We start from the raw sequence: 19,403 nt of genomic DNA on the forward strand, positions 1-19,403 counted from the left end.
GGGGGAAACCTCCTAAAAAATTACAAATTTAAAAATCGCTAATTTTCGAAATTTTTTCAATTTTTTTTACTTTAAAGTGCCATAACTTTTTCAAAAATGAACATATCAATATAAATCTTTTTTATATAGATGCATAATATCATTACCTTTCATTTTGTATATTTTTTTCATAAATTTAACCCTTAACCTGCCCACAAGGGGGGTTTAAAATGACAACTTTTTCACAAAAAATTAATTTTTTTAACTTAAATTTTGAAAATGTTCCGGAAGGTCTGACACTTTTATATATATCTTAAATTAAAGCTAATGTAATATACTTTATAATGGTAAAAAAAAATTTCGGACTTTATTTTATCTTCATGGTGAAAACAGACATTAAACTTAATAAAAAAAATACGATTTTTGTAAAAAAATTCTTTTTTATATTTTTAACTTTATAATGCTATAACTTCTCGAAAGATGTATGGATCAATATAATTCTTTTTTTTGTAGATGCATGATGTCTTTACCTATCATTTGGTATATTTTTTTTATAAATCTGACTTTTTACCTGCCTACAGGGGGGGATTCAAAATGACAACTTTTTCACAAAAAATTGACTTTTTCAACTTAAATTTTGAAAGTGTTCCGGAAAGTCTGACACTTTTATATATATCTTAAATTAAAGCTAATGTAATATACTTTATCATGGAAAAAAAAAATTTCGGACTTTATTTTATCTTCAAGGTGAAAATGGCTACCAAATGCTATTATTGTGTGAAAATTCTCAATTTTATTTTTTACATTTTTAACATTATAATGCTATAACTTATTGAAAAGTGTATTGATCAATATAATTTTTTTATGGGAAATACTATTTTTTAATAATCCCTTTTTCATTCGACATACTTTATCTTAATCAGGATATTAATAAGGAACTAGCAGTTTATGAAGCTTTTGGAATAATCCACCAATTTTTTAAAATTAAACACTATCTAAAGATTTGCATCGAAGCGTTTTTTTTTGATAGTGATTTTAATCACTGTCAGATATCATTATACTTGATCCAACTATGCCACGTCACCACTGTGCCGCGACCCCCCTGTGCTGGGTTTTTTATATTATTTATTTATCTTATAATGAAAAAAGGATAATTTTTGTTGGTTTTATGAAAGAACTTATTATTATTTATTTGTTAGAAGAATAATATTAATTAATATATGGATGGATCATTTAAAAAAATTTGTTTTTTAATTATTATTGATTTTTTAGACTACGTTTCATTCATAATTTTTATTATATATCACTAATAAAAAAATTAATTTTTAATTATTTTTTTTTCAAAAATATAAAATAGCAATTTTTTTAGTTATTTTCTCAATAAGTACTTGCTTTAAATTTTTTATCAACTCATCAAAATTTTTCGTAAGAAAAATAATTTCTATTTTGATATTTTGAAAAAAAAAATTATTATCATTATTATATTTTTATTAGTGTTAACTAATAAAAAATATGCATTAAACGTAGTATAGCAATAATTATTAAAAAAAAAAATTCAACGAAACGATAATTGCATAAAAAGTTATAAACGTAAACAATTAGGTCCATCGAGACACTCTTGTTACATCAAAAACATCAACACGTCGACTTTCCCTAAACAAACTTTATACCACCCCATCCTTGTACACCTGCCCGTTCAAACTACAAAGAAGACATATTTCTTTGTATTTAAAAAAAAATTTCGGTTGTGGACTACTGAATTCCGTAAAACGATCGTGTGCATTTCATTAGAACATAATAAGGACAAATAGTCGAAGAAATTGTGTATGGAAATCCATTAACTTGCCACGTGCGAATGGTTTTTTAAACGGATCAATGTTACATAATGTTAAGTTATACATACATTCAGTTACATTAGATATGTGTACTGAATACGCGGTATATACCAATTGCTTTTTAAATAATAACATTTCAAATACGGTAAATGTTTATACAATATTAAGCATTTGAATATCATATCACATTATGATAAAGTTAGTAAAATATGAAGCGAAAAAAGTTGTAACGCACAAATGATACAACGGTAATTGTTAAATTAGCCAATTAATTCAGTGTTTCAGTCAATCCTACAATTCAATTCTCATTGCATATTTCATAAAGAAAATGTTAATAATTCATATAAGTCATATCAATTTAATTATACTACATTTTAAGAGCACTAATTAAAACTAATAAATATAACCATTATCATGTTTTTAATGATCAAAGGAAACAAAATACAAATAAAATTTCGAATTCCAACATTCACTTCTTAAATGCATGGTAATATTATTTTCAATTCTCGGAAGTATTCGAATAATTTTGAGGTACTGATAAATACTATTTTATGGGACCATTAAAATAAACGCATCTAATAGCCAGTTTAAATTAAATTTTAATTATAGGAAGTTGAAGCACAATTTATCGCCGCACGGTAGCGCATAGTAAACTTAAGAGAGCTCATAGTAAAGGTAATGTACATCGGTGAACCAAGTGTAGGTCACAGCTATTCCTTAAGCTATTTCCTGGGGTTGACATTACGTTCGTTAGGTAACCGCCTAGACTACAATGGTTAACAGTAGATATTATACACCAGCAAAACGTTTTGGCTTTAAAGCCGTTTCATACAAGAAGTACTTTTCTCAAGTAGAGTTTTATCTGGAATTGTGCCTAAAATCAGTTATCAGAATGCTCGAGTACAAAGATATAAATATCCTTTGAAATAATTCTAAGACATATAGTGATAAGATTTAATCAAATATTAAATTCATTTTATATTGCCTTTTAATAAATCTAAATACTCCAGTTAGTTTGACCTATCCGAATTAATATCATAATTAAAAGAGTATTTATCTACTAACTGTTAACTTTGACTTAGATATTTAAACTTTTCTATCTACTCTCAAAACTTTTATATTATATTTTCCATACTGTGATGGGTAATTTGAAGGTTTTTAAATTAAAACTATACATACTATATAAATAATTAAACCTTAAAATATAGAATAAAACTAATAAACTTAAAATTTTTATGGTATTCATTATTTGTCTATTAATGAATTTAACAGCATATATTTTTAAGTATCAGAATACATAGTAAACACAGATATTGAAGGAGTCTAGTCTTAATATAATTCAAATCTTTTGAGAAGAAAGTGATATTAAATAAATATAAACCGTAATTAATGTTTTGTATTAACTAGAAACTTTTACAATTTCGATAAATTCGTCTGTATTATATTATCAATATTTGCGAATTTACTTAATGGATCATAGAAATTTGATATATAAATATATAAATTGAAATGTAATAAAAATGTTGAAAAAAATCATCTTTTAAGATGAATCGAGTTCTAAAAAATTGTTATTTTTAAGTCATTTAATATTTTAAATGATTATTTATTCAATGAATAAAATCAGATGATTTCTTGGGAAATATTTAAAATTTAATAGATTTTTCGTGAATAATTTGTTAAAATGTTATGGTCATAGTTATAATAAGAATATCTCTTTGTATATCATCATAATAATCAATGAAATGTATCTAAGTCTTAGATTAAAATCAAAGTAATAGCTTTTAATTTAAATTGTATTGAAAATTTGTATTAAATTAAATTTCTCTCTTGAAATAAAAGAAGTTTTTTAAACAATAATATTTGTACACTATTTTTTAGTTTATATATTTCAGAAATGTTGTATTTTTTACTCGAGGAGAATTAATTAAAATATAGCCCTAATAATATAATAAATATTATATGTAAATAATACTTTATCTTGTTTATGTCAACATTTAATTACTTTTATTTTCGCGCTTTTGATCATGATCTACTAAAACCATTTAATATATATTGGCAATCATCGTGCAATGTTCTTATATTTTGGTGACCTAATTCACTTTGCACTTAAGATTTAAGGTTACCTAATGCAGCATTGCGGTATTTTGACATATATAATGCGTCTGATTATATTTAAAAGACGTTATAATCCGTTGCATAAATAACCGTTGATAGTTTAATCTATTTTTACTAACTTTCAGAGTATTTCATTATTATAGTTCAAGTTAAAAAATTAATTTTAGTGGCATGTTTTAAAATGTTTTTTAATAATTTTAGAGTGGATTATAAAATTTAAATAAAACTAGTAGCATCTTCGTACCACAGTATGTATAATTATTTTTGCTTTGAAAACGGTATCCTTGGTAACAATGGCTCGTTACTGAAGATTGATACAAGTATGAATGTTATTTTATACAATTCATTGGCGCCGTGAGGTATAATTTGGATCCTTTAACCAAAGGTGGGTTTGCAAACTAAATTGCTAAAGGGCATATAATAAACTCACGTCCGAAAATATTTTTTTTGCACATTTTTTTTTGTGTATATATAACAAATCCATATGATACTCGTAGAGTAAAATAAATTTTAGTTAATCCTATTGAATTGATAGAAATAATGGTTAAATAGATATTATTTTTGTTCATAATAAAATAAACTAATTATTAGATATTCTTATTGGAGGTTTATTAACAATGTAGAGAGTTTTGGATTCAAATTTAACTAGAACCTAAAAAGTACATATTCTGAGTCGATTTAGAGGAAATAAGAAAAATATATCTTAAGTGAAATTATACTAATATAAAATCCTTTTAATGTTATTTATTGATATAATTACTGATTGCATAGAATACAAATACACTCAATGAGCATTATACCCAACTAAAATTTTTGTATCTTATCGGGTCTATTTTTTTTTAATAGCACACTAAATTAGAAACATTCCATATTTTTTAATAATTCAATTTTATACATGAAAAAAAGATAGTTAAAAAAAAGATATTTGTCATTTTAAACAAATATCTAATAAAGGATACTGCAAAAAAAGAAATGAGTAACATACAAAAAAAAAAGACCCAAGTTAAACATTAATTTTGTACCCCCTTAACGGGAGGTCTATGCTGTTAATTTGTGTCGCTTTCAAAATAACCAAATTAAATCATTATACTATTGATTTTCAAAAAGAAACTGAATGCTTTAAGCAATTACGGTATCAGTATTATTAGTTATAGAAATCAAATTGTACAATCAAAGACTTCTACAGAATAAAACGAAAGACCCAAAACACGCTTTTTGTTGAGAGAACACGATTTCATAAAAAATTAATTTTTGGTTATATACATTATAATTGATATACAAATATTTTTATTAATAACGACAATAAGCATGAAAAATGCATTTTTTAGTAACGGATAATTAATCTTGGTCTAGTTGCGTTGTATTAATTTTATCAGATGAAGACTATTGAATCATTCAGAGTATAAAGGCAATAATCCCTAACATATGAAAATTAATTTCCCGGCTTAAAAACCAAAAATGAATGCGTTGTGCCAGCACGATAAATTATATGACAAAAAATATTTTTTAATAAAATGTAGATTAATGGTAGATATTTATAACTAATATAAAAAAGAAGACATTCCTTCATTATCGATAGAGCTAATTTATTAATTCAATTACTAGAAAATTATTCTATCTGTTTCGTAAAAAAAAAAAAAACATTGTATTTAATATTTAAAGAATAATGCTACAATTATTCTTATTCTTTGTCATATTTATTTTATTTTAATTAACAACAAATATTGGTTGTTGTTCATAAATAAAATATCAGTAATACATTTATGTTTTTATTATCATGAATGTACTTACTTGTGACTTGACGGCTGCCAAATGCATTTGCGCTGTTCTTAATTCGAATCTTTTTATACTTAAATCTTCCTGTAATTCATTGGCTTTACTAAACAATGACTGTTCTAGGCTTCTGTAGAAAAAAAAAACTAATATTAAAAAAAAATGCCATAAATTAAAATAAACTATTTATTATTTCAGATAGTAAATTGTCAAACTTTAAACGAAGTACAAAATTTAATTCAAAAAATAATGCTGTCATAGTACAGTATCTATTTTTAATTAACTAATTTTTTAAAAATTCATTATTAATTATTTAACATTTTTTCATATGTTATAGCCAATAAAATTTATATTTGCATAATAAATTTGTCATAAGTTATTAGTCTTTTCCTCTTAAATACGTAGAATAAGATATAATTAACTATAAGGATATATCTAAAAAGGTAATAATTGTACAGTAGTAAGTAGAATACAATAACATCGACTTAGTGCAGAAACTCATTAACGGTTATTTCTTTTTAATTTTTTATTGCTGACATTTATTTTACTAAATACAACAAGGCTAAGATATGTAATTAGCAATCAGTAAATACAACTTAATAGAACAATTAATATATCTATTTATATACATTATTTTTTTTGTAATAATTGATAAAAATACTTTCTTTTTTCTTCGTTTACTTAACTTCGATGTAATCGACATGCATTAGTTATTTAATAAAATTAAATAAACACAATTTAAAGGTTTTGAATTCATTATAAGGTTTAGAATGATTATCTATATTATTCACACTATAGCAGAGAGATAACTCTTTCCTATATGTTTTATAGATTTAAGACTAAATATCATATGATATAAAAAAAATGTACAAATATACCACATATATGACACTAAAATATATCAAATTAGGTAAACTATTTTACCTAATTTTTATACTTAAAGAAAAAATATCTAAGTATAAAAAACCATTTCAATATTTCAATGATCTTAAGAAAAAGTCATAGTTTAAAATAAGTATATCTAGAAATCTCAAGTCTTAATTTAATATAAAAAATATATATTTTACACATGCACATAGATATAAGTGCCTATTGTGGTATATTTTTCTCAATTAAAAACAAGATCATATTTTTAGTAGAAAATATTCAGAAAATATACCAAAATTAACAAAATGGCATAATTAAATACAAGTCCTTCAACTACAGAAAAAAAATTAATTAGGAAGTATTTTTACTAGTTAGCTTAACATTACCTTAAAAAATTATTTTTTTTTTTAAAGTTGATGTAATATTTTGTTGTATATTATATAGATAACATTGAGTTATTGAAATATTTAGAAAATATATATTAGTATAAATAATAGTACAATTTAAATTTTAATATTACTGATTGTAATAGTTGTTGCTAATAGAATATATGACAGAAAAAATATCTAAATTAAGTCCTACTGCAATATCACAATTATAGATGCAATATTCTTAACTATTTATTTACTGGAAAATGTCAATTTTTAACATTTAATACGGAATATTTTGTGATAATTAATTATAAATACTTTACATTAATATAACAGGGAATTTATTAGAGTGCAAATATTTTATAATGTTATGAGTGTGATATCAAAATATAAATTAAAACTTAAAAAGATAAAAAACTTTTAAATATTCATTGTTTGGTAAAGTCACCCTATATGTATATGAATTAATTAGAATGGATTGCAGTAGTCTAATAAAATAAAAGTAAAATAGTCAGACCCTAATAATTTTTTTAATAAAAATGTATATTGACTACTGTAAAAATTACTATACACCAATTAATTAGAATATTATAATAAGAAGAAATACCCTATTATAGGTATAAGAGAAAAAATTCACTAGTTACAAACTTATTTTATTTTATGCACTCCATTTGAATTCCACAATTTAATAATAAAAATAAAATTGTAAATAATTTTTACTATTTATTGTATGTTCAAAGTAACATACATGAAACAAAATAACTGTACATTATATTATATAAAAAAAAATCATATAGTATTTTTAATTATATAAGATTTTGATTTTAATTATCAGGTCATTTTCTTGTAGATGTAAATAAAAATAAGATTTTGTTTTTCTAAAAAATCAAGTATTAATTGTCTGGCTCAATATAATTTCATTACAATAATGATTTTTTATTAAATACTTGTATTTAATAATAAAAATAAAATAAAAATTTGTTTACTTGAAAGTTCAAGTTTAGGTCTTATTACTTTTATAATAGTCGGATGACATTTCAAAGGGACTAAAACAAAAGTAATATTTACAATATTTATATGGGTTTGTTTTCACAAATAAAATTTTATAAAACTTAAATGAACATATTTATTCAAATAGTGATACTTATATAAAATAAAAGTATGAAAAAAGTATATTTAATTATCAACTGGCAATTAAATGTAAAAATATATTATACAAATAAATACATAATATTTGAAAATTATTACTTATGTGTAATAAAATGTAAAATCATGTCTGATAACTTAAGTAAAAACAATTATTCAACATATAATAATACAAATATATTCTTATAATTTACATAAATTAATAAATTGATAATTATAGACGTTTACAATGAATGCAACTAACAAGTTTGATCTCTTCAGTCTTATGCTGACAGCAGTTTAAAAGATGAACTCTTCAACGAGTTCGAAACGTCAGCACAAAGCTGAAGACAAATAATACATATTCATAAAAGCTTTAAAACATTTATAACAAAATTTAAATGTAATAAATGTATTATTTTGAGTAAATTAAAATTAACACTAATATTCAAAGATTCAATATGAATTCATAGTCAGGGAACCAGGATATAACTCTTAATGGGCTTAGAAAAAAAAAATACACCCTTTTCGTAGAAAGTCAATTACATTCCTGTAAGCCGGTAATGTTTACCAATTCAAAATGTTAACATACGTAAAATACCTTAACCTATTACCTTTAAAAGTACCTCACCTAATGAATAAATAATTTGTTTAGTATTTAATATTGACTTTTATTATCATAATTCGTACCGTACAAATATTTTGTACTTGATTTTACTTAATTAACATTATAATATTTAATTAATCTATAGAATATTTTTAAATTCCTGAAAAGGTTTTTTTCAGCAATATGAATATATAAACTAATCTAAATTTTATTTTAAAAAATATATCTTTTATTCAATATTTAATTCATTACATGTTAATATTTATTAAATAATTGAAAAGTAATTCCCAAAACGAATGTATGTTGTAGAAGCTCTTAAAAGCTTGTCGTTAAATCTGTCATACTTTAAATCAAGGTTACCTAGACATTTTAACTATAATGCACTAAAAAGTAAACACCTTCCTGGGTGAGATTCACCTTCACATCATAGTGTCACATGGCTTGTCTTTATTTGTCTTAATTGCTAAATTCTAACAAGTCGTATCACACTCTAACTTAAATTCCATTAATTCTATGATTAAACATTAAATGCTTCACATCATTCACAACTTAGGTTATTAACAAGCTAAATATTTCTGAAGCTATTAAAAATAATATTCACACAATTCATAACTATTGTAGTTAACTACAAGTGAAAATTAACTTATAACAAAAGAATAAAATATTATAGCTTTTTTTTGTTAGAAGAAAGTAAATGAACACATAAAAGAAAAAGAAAATTGATAAATTGATCTTTGATACAATAAACGAAACTTTATAAAATGATGAAATCCAACCAAATCAAGTACAAGTTAAAATAGCAGAATAAACAACGTAATATTGATTCCTTGTAAAATATTCAATTTTCTTATTTATTTAGGCCATTTCAGGATTATTTCAGAAAAACACAAAAGATTTATATGGGAAAAATAATAGTATCTATATGTATGGTAATCTAGATGGCGATAAATAATAATAATTCTATAGTAATCTACGACGTTTTGTTTATAATAAAACATTTCACTGGTACGTTTTAGTGACACGAATATTCGCTTTGTATTCACAGGATAAACTACGAACGAGGAAAATATAGTAGGCTTTAAAATATTTACTCTTCTCTAGGTACAACATAGAGAACAATTTTTATTCTACAAAGAAATTATACCATATATTATACTCATACAAAACCTATATGAGATATTAACAGGTGAAATTTAAAAAATGCATTCCTTCACGATCAAAATGGCAATTCAAAAGGATTATTATAAAGTAATATGCTCAAATTGTACATGTACAAAAATTTATTATATATAAACTATTTTTCTTAAAATATGAGAAAAATCATTTTTTAAATTTTGGAAATTAAAAGTTAACAGTGAAGTAAAGTTTTTTAGAAAAGAAAAAGTTTGACATAATTATCATCCAATATTCATTAAATAATTTTAATTTTTTAACCTTTGTTGTAAACGTTTGAGTGTTTCGACAGAATCTTGTATTTGTTTCATCTGTGATTCAAGGTCCATCAATTCTGCCCTTATTGTATCATATCCAGCTCTAATATCCAAACTAGCTAATCTATCGACGACTAATTCATTTTTCAAAGCCAACTGTGTCATTGCTTCCTGAGTAAATAAAGTATTCAATTAGAAAGTATATATGAAATATTAATTAAAACGATACTTGCCGTGACTACTGGATCAATGGTTAAGCCTTCGGTATCAGCTGGAGCTTGAGGTGGACAGTAATTACAAATCCGTTGTGATGGACTTGATGTGGTAGGTAAGGGAGTCAAAGATCTAGTGAACGCTACTATATCTGCACTAGGCGTCAATTGTCGACATTGTGATCCCAATGCGTTATACCTCTTAGACTGATCGCTAGACTACAATTAAAAGATGATTAAGAAAAGTAAAAAAAGAGTTAAATGAAACATACGAAATAAAGAATAATTACGACTATACAAAGCTTACTTTGTTGTATATAGTTTCGGATCCTTGTAATACAGCGTCTGATAAAGTCAAACAAAGATCCGAATAAACTTCTTCAAGTTCCTTTGATAAGTAAAAAAAAGTTAACACGAATTAATCTTTTTTGAATGATATCTAACACTGTGCAAAACTTTTATGCGCCGAATAATATGATTGTTGTTTCTGAATAGAATTTCGATTAAAATTACGAATGTGTTTTTATAAAACTCATTTTGATCTTATTTTTTTAAATAATCAATAATTAGTGAACATCAGGTAATTATGTAATTAATAAATCATTACAAAATTTTTTTTTTTCAAAATATATAATGGGCTATATTTAAGAGGTATTTGTAAATTTGAGATTTATAACTCAAGTTTAAGCTACTAAACAAGTTGATTTTGACAATTATTTTACAATTATCAAAGCTGAATTTTTTCTAATAATTATTTTGCTTTAATTTATAATTATAATTATTTTAACTGGCCTACAGTTTATGACAGTTTCTATTTAATTTAGATTTTTTAACCCATTGCAAATAATAATTATTTTTGCTAAAAATATAAAAAATGTGGAAAACTCAAAATTTTGTATAGTATTAAAATTTGTGTCAAAAGAAATATCCGAAACCGAAAATTTTAAGCCCAGATTCGAAATTAGCGATGGAATTTCATGCAGAATCTACTATAACAATGTTTGATGAAAAAAATTTTGATTTTTTTTGTTGTGCAGTGTAATGTATTAACTTACTTGTAAAAGTTGAGGCAACACGAATTGATTGTATTGATCGACCATACCGTTAGTTGCATGCAATTGTGTCACGTAAGCGTTGTGTGCATCTAGATATGAGGATAAAGAAGCTGAACTGTTAGGAGAAGACAACTGAGCAAGAAATGCACGTTTATAATCATCCCTACACTGTAACAACACAGCATTAAATTAATGTAGAATAAAAATCTTTTACATTTTTAGAAAATACATGAATGTAGAAGGGCTAGGTAGGCTAATTTATTCCAAAAACGTTTTACATTAGGACCAATGGAAATATCATCATAAAGAACTTTACATTTATCAAAAATTGTCTCATTAAATTAATAAAATCTAAATCAGAAATTACTGAATATATACATATTCAATAATTTCTTATTATATATTTATATATATTAATATATATCTTACATTTAAACTCTATCAAAGAAATAATGTCTTTTAATTTTGTTTGATAATTATTAGCGAACAAATCGTATGAGTAAACATAAATAACACTAATTTGTATTTTAGTCACTTACTTTGGCTAATTTGTCTTCAGCTTTCTGTAGAATTGTTTCTAACGAATCCCTTTGACTAAACACTTTACGTGATTGCACTTTACGGTGAAAAGACCTGTCCAAAATTGGTCTAGATATCTGTCTAGTAAGCACATTGGCTACGTCACTGATAGACTTAGAATCTGTTTCTACTTCTTGAAGGAACGTCTCCCACGTGTAAAATAATTGGCTAGGAAATGGAGGCCTGTAATAAACAAATAACCACCACAGATAATGTTCAACTTATAAAATAAATCTTTTAAAAAAAAAATTGTGTTTGGCTTTTATACTTGACTAGAATATTTAGGTGCATTACAATGCACCTAAACATTGTATTCTTCTTTTTTGTATAAAAGATGTATTTCATCACTTATAAATTTCATTTCATTTTATAGCACTAACTGTAAAATATATTGACTGATATTATTGGTACACGTGTTTTGTTGCTGCTTTAACGCAGAATGTATTAGCACACATCGGAAATTGGAACGGATCGTATTTCCCTTGAGTCTACCATGCTTTGTAGAAATAATGTATTAAATAACGTTTCAAAAATAGTTAAGGGAAAAGTGTTTTAAATTCTACCCCTCCCCATCATCATGTTCAGGGCAAAGGATTTTCTTTTACTTACCTATCTTTCCTGAGATCGTTGTTTTTCTTCCGAAAATTAGTGACCAATAGTTGTAGCTCAGCGGCATGTTGTTCGTACATTTGGGACAACTCTTGCGTGAAATCGGACACTGTAAAAAAAGGCAAAAATTATTAATAAATGACTTAATGAAATTCAACACGTACATTAAAAAAATGAGTTTTTCTAACAATTTATTATATCATTTACATGTAACTCGAGGAAAACATTTGAAACTGCTTTTCATTTGAAAGCTAAACACAAAAAAGTTTTAGTAAGATTTCATTTATTTTTTATTAAAAATAATTTAAACGGCAGCACAAAAACAATAACGTCCATAATACTAAGGAAAACATTAAATGAGGCAACACATGGTGTACTTACGAGTTAAGTAAAACTTAATAGAGAGTATTTTTAGATTCAATTACAGACATTCGATTTGATATCTAAACCGATTTTATATTCGATTGGATTGAGTTTACAATCCATGTAATCTGTATCCAATGAAAATATCTATTATTAGCAGAAATATAAATTGTTTTATTATAATAGCAACAAATTTCTGACGTACAAATTAAAATAAAATTTTGTTTCTATGGTGTTTAAATTTTTGATTTAATCATTAAAAAGCAGACGATCAAAATTCATTTAGTCGATATAATGACATTATGGAGTGATACTTATTTTTTGCCGGAAGAAATTCAATGCCATAATAAAGCTCAAGACTGTTGGGTAGTAATTTATCGCATAGTTAAAAATATCACTGCACTAGTAAATGAATTTCAAGGATCGGGATTAGAGCGTCCTTTAATTGCTGAGGCCGGGAAAGATATATCCTTCTGGTTTGATCTCGATGGATGTAAACCTGTTGTATGTATTTATGTGATTTAACTCCTATTGAATATAATTATAAGTAAACATCTCTATCGTAAATTTCAACATTTTTGTTTGCAGCTTAAGACTTATTTAGACCAAAATACTGGCCTTAGAGTACCATTGATCCAACAACGCATCCCACACGCCCCAGATCCCGAACCAGATATCCGCTGGATTCCGGATACAGACAACCCGTGGTGGCAAGACGAAAAGTATAATGTTGGTATAGAAACAAACAAACCCGTTTTTATTCGTTTAGTAAACACACTCATAGATCATAATGTGATAATCAAGGTAGTAAGTCCGTCGAGTAATTAACATACAATAAATAAAAAAGCACAATGCCTCATATTTGCTTAGGTGTGTATAGAAGATAAATTAGAACGCATTTTACAAAGGTACTCATTAAAGTATAATCCAGAAATAAGCAGTTACACTGTTAAATATATTGGGCGGCGGTTAGTGAAAACTTCTAACTTGTTACAAAATAAAGTATTATTGCCCTACAACGAGGAAATTTCTGACTTAGTACATGAAGAGTATATTCCCACAATCAAGTTATTCTATAAAGAAAGATTGGCACCTAGTAGACTATTGAGACCATAGATTATAATTGTCATTGGTTTATAAAATGTATTTTTTTTTCAATTAAAAAAAAACAAACGTTCATGACAATTGAAAATAGTGTAAAGGCATTTCGACAAAGAACTTATATAGAATAAACACAACCTTTTGAAAAGTACTTCATGTTTTTAATTGCAAAATACTTCCTTACACTAAATATAGTAGACATTTCCTATCGGTATAAGTCTTTTATTCCGATAATACAAAGATTTTTCAACACAGAGATTTTATGAAGAGACATTTTATAAATATATCATGTCTTGTTAAAATAGTATAAAAAATATGAACTATATTTTATGATAAAGCGAGTTAAATAATATAATCGTGTTAACATTTTATATATAATTACAATTAATTTTTTCAAAATTATTTTCGTGTTTATAATATTGAAATTCAAAAATAGAAATATTTTGATAATACTTTAATATTTACATATTATATTAAGTATACTATATTCTTTTATTATACATACATGTCATATCCAGTTCGTCGAAAATAGTATAAATATTATATTTGTTGATAAAAAACTGTTAAAAATTTATATCTTTACAAGTATTTTTAACGTAGCCACACTTAAACGTCACGAATAACAGAGTAAAAAGCAAGACATTTATCAACTGAATATTTTACTCAACATAACGTGTTGATCGCATGTCATTTTATGCTTGAAATACAAAAGCTCAGGAATAAAAGTAATGTACGAAATATATATTTATTATTTAAATGTGAAAACGAATATGAAAAAAGTATAAATAAATTATTGAAAATACAAAACACTTGGCGTTATATAGACAATAAATATAATTCACTCAAATATTAATGATGGGCAATCAATACTAGTGTTTTACAACGATTTTTTAACTATTTCAATTTCCGAGATACTCGTGGAAATATTATCGGTTATCGAAATTGATACTATTATGTTATATACAAATGGTTACGACACAGAAGTACACTGAATAGTAGACCACAAACTATAGTTAATAATAATAATAGTAGAAAATAAATTATTTCCCGTGTTCGCCAGTGAAGACAAATTAACACCATTTTTAGGCGAACATTATTATTTCTATTATAATATTATTAAATAAATTATTTAGTTGTCAGAACAAAAAGTTGTTGATAAAATAATTTTTGTACCTGAAGTACAGGAAAAAAAATTATTACCCTCAAAAAACATTTCGAATTTTTTAGCTCTATCCATTATCACATCTTAATTGATTGATTATTTATTTCTGTGGGTTACGATATAGTATGTCAATATATTCAATTTTTCATTATATTATTTTATTTAACTAGAGATGTACGTGCCAGATAGCGGTATCTTATGCTACGATTGATTTCAATTAATTAGAGCACAAAATGTCAATTATATTTGTGTAGTGATGCCATGAGGTTTTTTTAAATGTATTAAATTACGGGGTTTCGACAGAAAATCGTTACGAATCCACACTACATTAACAGTAGCTTAGCAAATAAATAAAACGTTGTTTGAATATTGTTTGTTTTATGATGTGTTTAGTGTTAGCCATTTCATTGAGAACTTAATGTGCCACGCTATCTTTCTAGAATCTTGTTTCTAATAGAACTATATTGTAGTTGAAATCTTAATGTTAACAGAAAAATTATAAGTTAAAGAAATTAATATAATCAGAAAGGCTTTGTATACGCCTACAAAATGAAATGACAGACGACAAACAATCAAAATTTTCTGAAACGATTATGACTAACATAATCCTGAAATATTAACTATTTAATGATAAATTTTTTTGAAGACTTTAACAAATACATTTATTTGGAATTAAAATTATATTAACAATTTAATTTAAAAATAAAAAATAATTAACTTAAAAAGCTACAACAAACTCTAAATAAATCTAGGATATGTATTTCTAGAACAATGTTACCTTTATCAAATCTAAACACATACTGACACCTCAACCAACAAAAAATTTCTTATATACCCGTAATTCTGCTAAATATGGTGATAGCGGATTTCCCATTGCTGTGCCCTCAGTTTGCTCATAAAATTTATTTTGAAACTATCTATCTATTGAAACTTTCTTATTGTATTTTACAAATTACCAATTTTTCTTTTTTCCTACAGTATCTTTAGGGTTACCTAAAAAATCTCTTAAATTTTTTCTTTTAGATGTTACATAAGAAATGTCAAAATTCTTAAAAATTATAGCTAGTCCATTTGAAATCGCCGGATAATATAAAATGGTTGACCTAATTTGGTTCTGTTTTCCCACGCTAGTAAGTATAGTAGCTGCCCTCATTTCTTTATTCCACTTTTGTGTAAAAATTAATTTAAAATTATGTTTTCGTTATGCTCATTAAATCTAGTTATTTTTTTTATAACTCCCATCTCTTTATCAAAGTTTATTTTGTTCATCGGATTATTAACTAATGTGTAAACCATAATATTAAAAGCTGCCATTTTGTGTTATTAACTGTGGTTTGAATTTTTTGAAATGTACCTGAACATGTGCGAGTTTTTCCAATAAATGTTTAAATTTAGCCCTCATTCTACTCTTTTATTAACAAATCCATAAATGAAATTTTCCTTCTAATTAGTACGTGAATTTAATTAATGGGTAAAAATAATTTAAATATTGTATGAAGTCCTCCGTGTTAAAAACTTTATTTAATTCTGGAAAAATATCATCTACATACCTAACCCAAATTTTCGGAAAATCACCATAAATGTTTTTTAAATTTGTTTCGTACCTACTAATGAAAAGTTCTGCTAAAAATTATGTAGCGAATTTTTTTTCTATGCCCTCAATTTGCTCATAAAATTTATTTCGAAACTAAAAAACCTTTTGACCCATATATAACTTTGTTAAATTAATAAGCTCATTTATTTTATTCTGTTCTATGTTTTGACACGGCACCGCCTCACGCTCTAGGTTGATGCTCACCCGTGTCTCTCTCGATATCAGCCGTCCAGCTATTAATATGACAATTGGTTGTCATCGGATGGCTCCCCGCCCTCGACACCGTGACAAGGCCGCCGCCGAATATGGATAATGCGTTTTGTTCAGTTTCCGACGTTAACCTTGGCTGGTTGTTGCGTTTTTTGTTTCTTTTGTTTTTGATGCGTTACTTTGCATTTTTTTTTTGTGAAGTGAACTTTCCAGCAGTATATCTATATATATATATATGGATATTTACTTATTATAATATAGGTATATATACATATTTACTGACGTTAGAATATATAGATAGATATTTTATACGTTTAAATAAAACTTGTGCAGCTCAACTGGATACGCGTTAGTTTTGTTCCTTCAGCTCGATTTTTTTAACAAATGGTAACATTCTCACTAAGTTTTTAGCCAAGTTGTAAATCGTAACATAAATATTCGACATAATAGAATTTGGGAAAGCTTATAGTTTAGGTTATATAAATATATCCGTTTTATTATATCGATTATTTTAAATAGCGATTAGACGAAAATTATACTTTCAACTTATTTGAATGATTCATTGTAAAATTGTAAATCAGTATTATTAACCTCCATTATTCTATCATTAACAAGAAGATAAACTCAATAATTTTATTGATAAACTTTATTTTAATCTTTAAAATACTTTAACCTGGTAGTTAACTAAACTTAATGCAATTAAGGATATACAAAAAATATTTTAAGTGTTCGATAGCTGTTAAAAATTTACATCAAACAAATTAAAAATAGATTTATAGGATTAAAACTTCTTCGAACGCACAACAAGAACAACTAAAATGTTATTTTTGATTTTTCATTATGTTGATGACTGAAGCTTTGATAGATATGAGAAATTTTAACAACAAACTTTTTGAAGCATTTCAATAACGTTGTTAACACTTAAAAAGTATTTTAAAATTTTACTTTCGTCGATAATTTTGTCACCTACATATTTGAGTTGTGATTAAAGTGTTGAAAATTGAATCTTAAGAAGGTGCAAAATGTAGTTTGATCATTTTCTTTTTACACAATAAAAATATTACCATAAAACTGAAATTCTGGGTCACATTCAATTCAAATCTAAGGTTATCTTATTTAAATTAGATGGGTTTAAGTTTGGTTGAAGTTTTTATTCAACCACTATAGTTAAGGAGAATTATTTGTAAAATTTATACTTTTCTTATTATCATCATATTTATTATAAAATAAATTTTCGTAATTTTCGAAACTCGTACAATAATTTTAAGAGACTCTTTATAAGGATTGATGTTTAGAATTAAAAATTAATAAATTGATAAGAAAACTGTAATTATTCAATCATAAAACCTAGAGGTACAAATTAAAACTTCATTTAGAATTATATTGTTGCTAAATCAAATATATTTTAAAGTTATTTGATATGAAGTTTTAACACACTGTAACAAAACTTAATTTTTTAATTTGTGACAAATTAACAATCAGATAAAGTAAAATATTTTATACTGAAAAAGTACTATACTGTGGTAAGACGAATTTTATTAATTAAATGAATCAAAATAAACGATATGTATGCTTAAATCTAATATGACTTGTGTCATGTATGATAATATTGAAATATTTATAAGCATTTGATGTACAAAATATTAATATAAGCTATCGTTAAGGATATAATGACATTGACAGCGTCATTCAATGTTCGTTCCTTTATTATAGTGTTTTATAGGCAAAATTTTACATAGTAAAAATGTCATAATATGACATTTTATCCTATGTAAAATTTTAGCAGCTAATATTATTAGCTGTTAAGTGAAATTGACGATAGTCATCCACCTGATATGATCCTTATTATTCAAACAATGCATAAGGATTTAATATAAATTTTAGTAGTAAATGAAATAAGCATAAAATGATAGATAGAAGACGAGACTTTCAATTTTATAAAATGGAAAACTTTTTTGTTAGTATAATTTGTTAGTAGGTCTGTGAGACACGTTTAAAATTTTTTATTCTCTTAACAATACATCATTGCTATAAAAACGTGGACAACATAAAAAGAATATTAAAATATGAGGCTATTGGTCCATTTTATTTTTTTATTATTATACTTTTCAAAAGAATTTTACATTATCCAAAAATGATATAACAGAAAAACTGTTTCTTTTTATAATTTAATGTTAGACTACACAACAGTTAAATCCAGTAACTCGCTCTAGTCAACTATTACGTTACTGTGTGTATACTTTTGGTTAAATTATTTTTATATCATTCTCTAACCTTTTGACAGATATCCATATATGTTTTTTAAACGTAAACGTATATATTTATCTAATTAAAACAATTTTTGACCAATACTTTTGAACCAGTATTTTTGGAGATAGTAACATTTCAAAATTAAGGCTATAGGTGAGGCTCGAGT

At 25.0% G+C, this 19,403-nt stretch overlaps 1 protein-coding gene across 12 annotated transcripts in view; it reads right to left on the reverse strand.

Moving 5' to 3' along the window:
- The window catches only part of LOC126902806 (uncharacterized), a 171,698-nt gene that overhangs the window by 69,115 nt on the left and 83,180 nt on the right, over positions 1–19,403 (reverse strand). For 11 of the 12 annotated variants that reach the window (XM_050680419.1, XM_050680426.1, XM_050680421.1 and 8 more), the window contains 7 exons: positions 12,558–12,666; positions 11,909–12,131; positions 11,370–11,537; positions 10,622–10,702; positions 10,336–10,533; positions 10,107–10,273; positions 5,721–5,832 (listed from right to left, as the gene is read on the reverse strand). In XM_050680419.1, the coding sequence (XP_050536376.1) occupies positions 5,721–5,832; positions 10,107–10,273; positions 10,336–10,533; positions 10,622–10,702; positions 11,370–11,537; positions 11,909–12,131; positions 12,558–12,666 (1,058 nt within the window). Of the gene's footprint in view, positions 1–5,720; positions 5,833–10,106; positions 10,274–10,331; positions 10,534–10,621; positions 10,703–11,369; positions 11,538–11,908; positions 12,132–12,557; positions 12,667–19,403 lie in introns of all 12 variants that reach the window. The other variant, XM_050680417.1, reaches the window with a different exon arrangement.

This window comes from Daktulosphaira vitifoliae, unplaced genomic scaffold, assembly GCF_025091365.1.
Source record: "Daktulosphaira vitifoliae isolate Bord-2020 unplaced genomic scaffold, ASM2509136v1 Scaffold_3, whole genome shotgun sequence".
Taxonomy (NCBI): Eukaryota; Metazoa; Arthropoda; class Insecta; order Hemiptera; family Phylloxeridae; genus Daktulosphaira; species Daktulosphaira vitifoliae.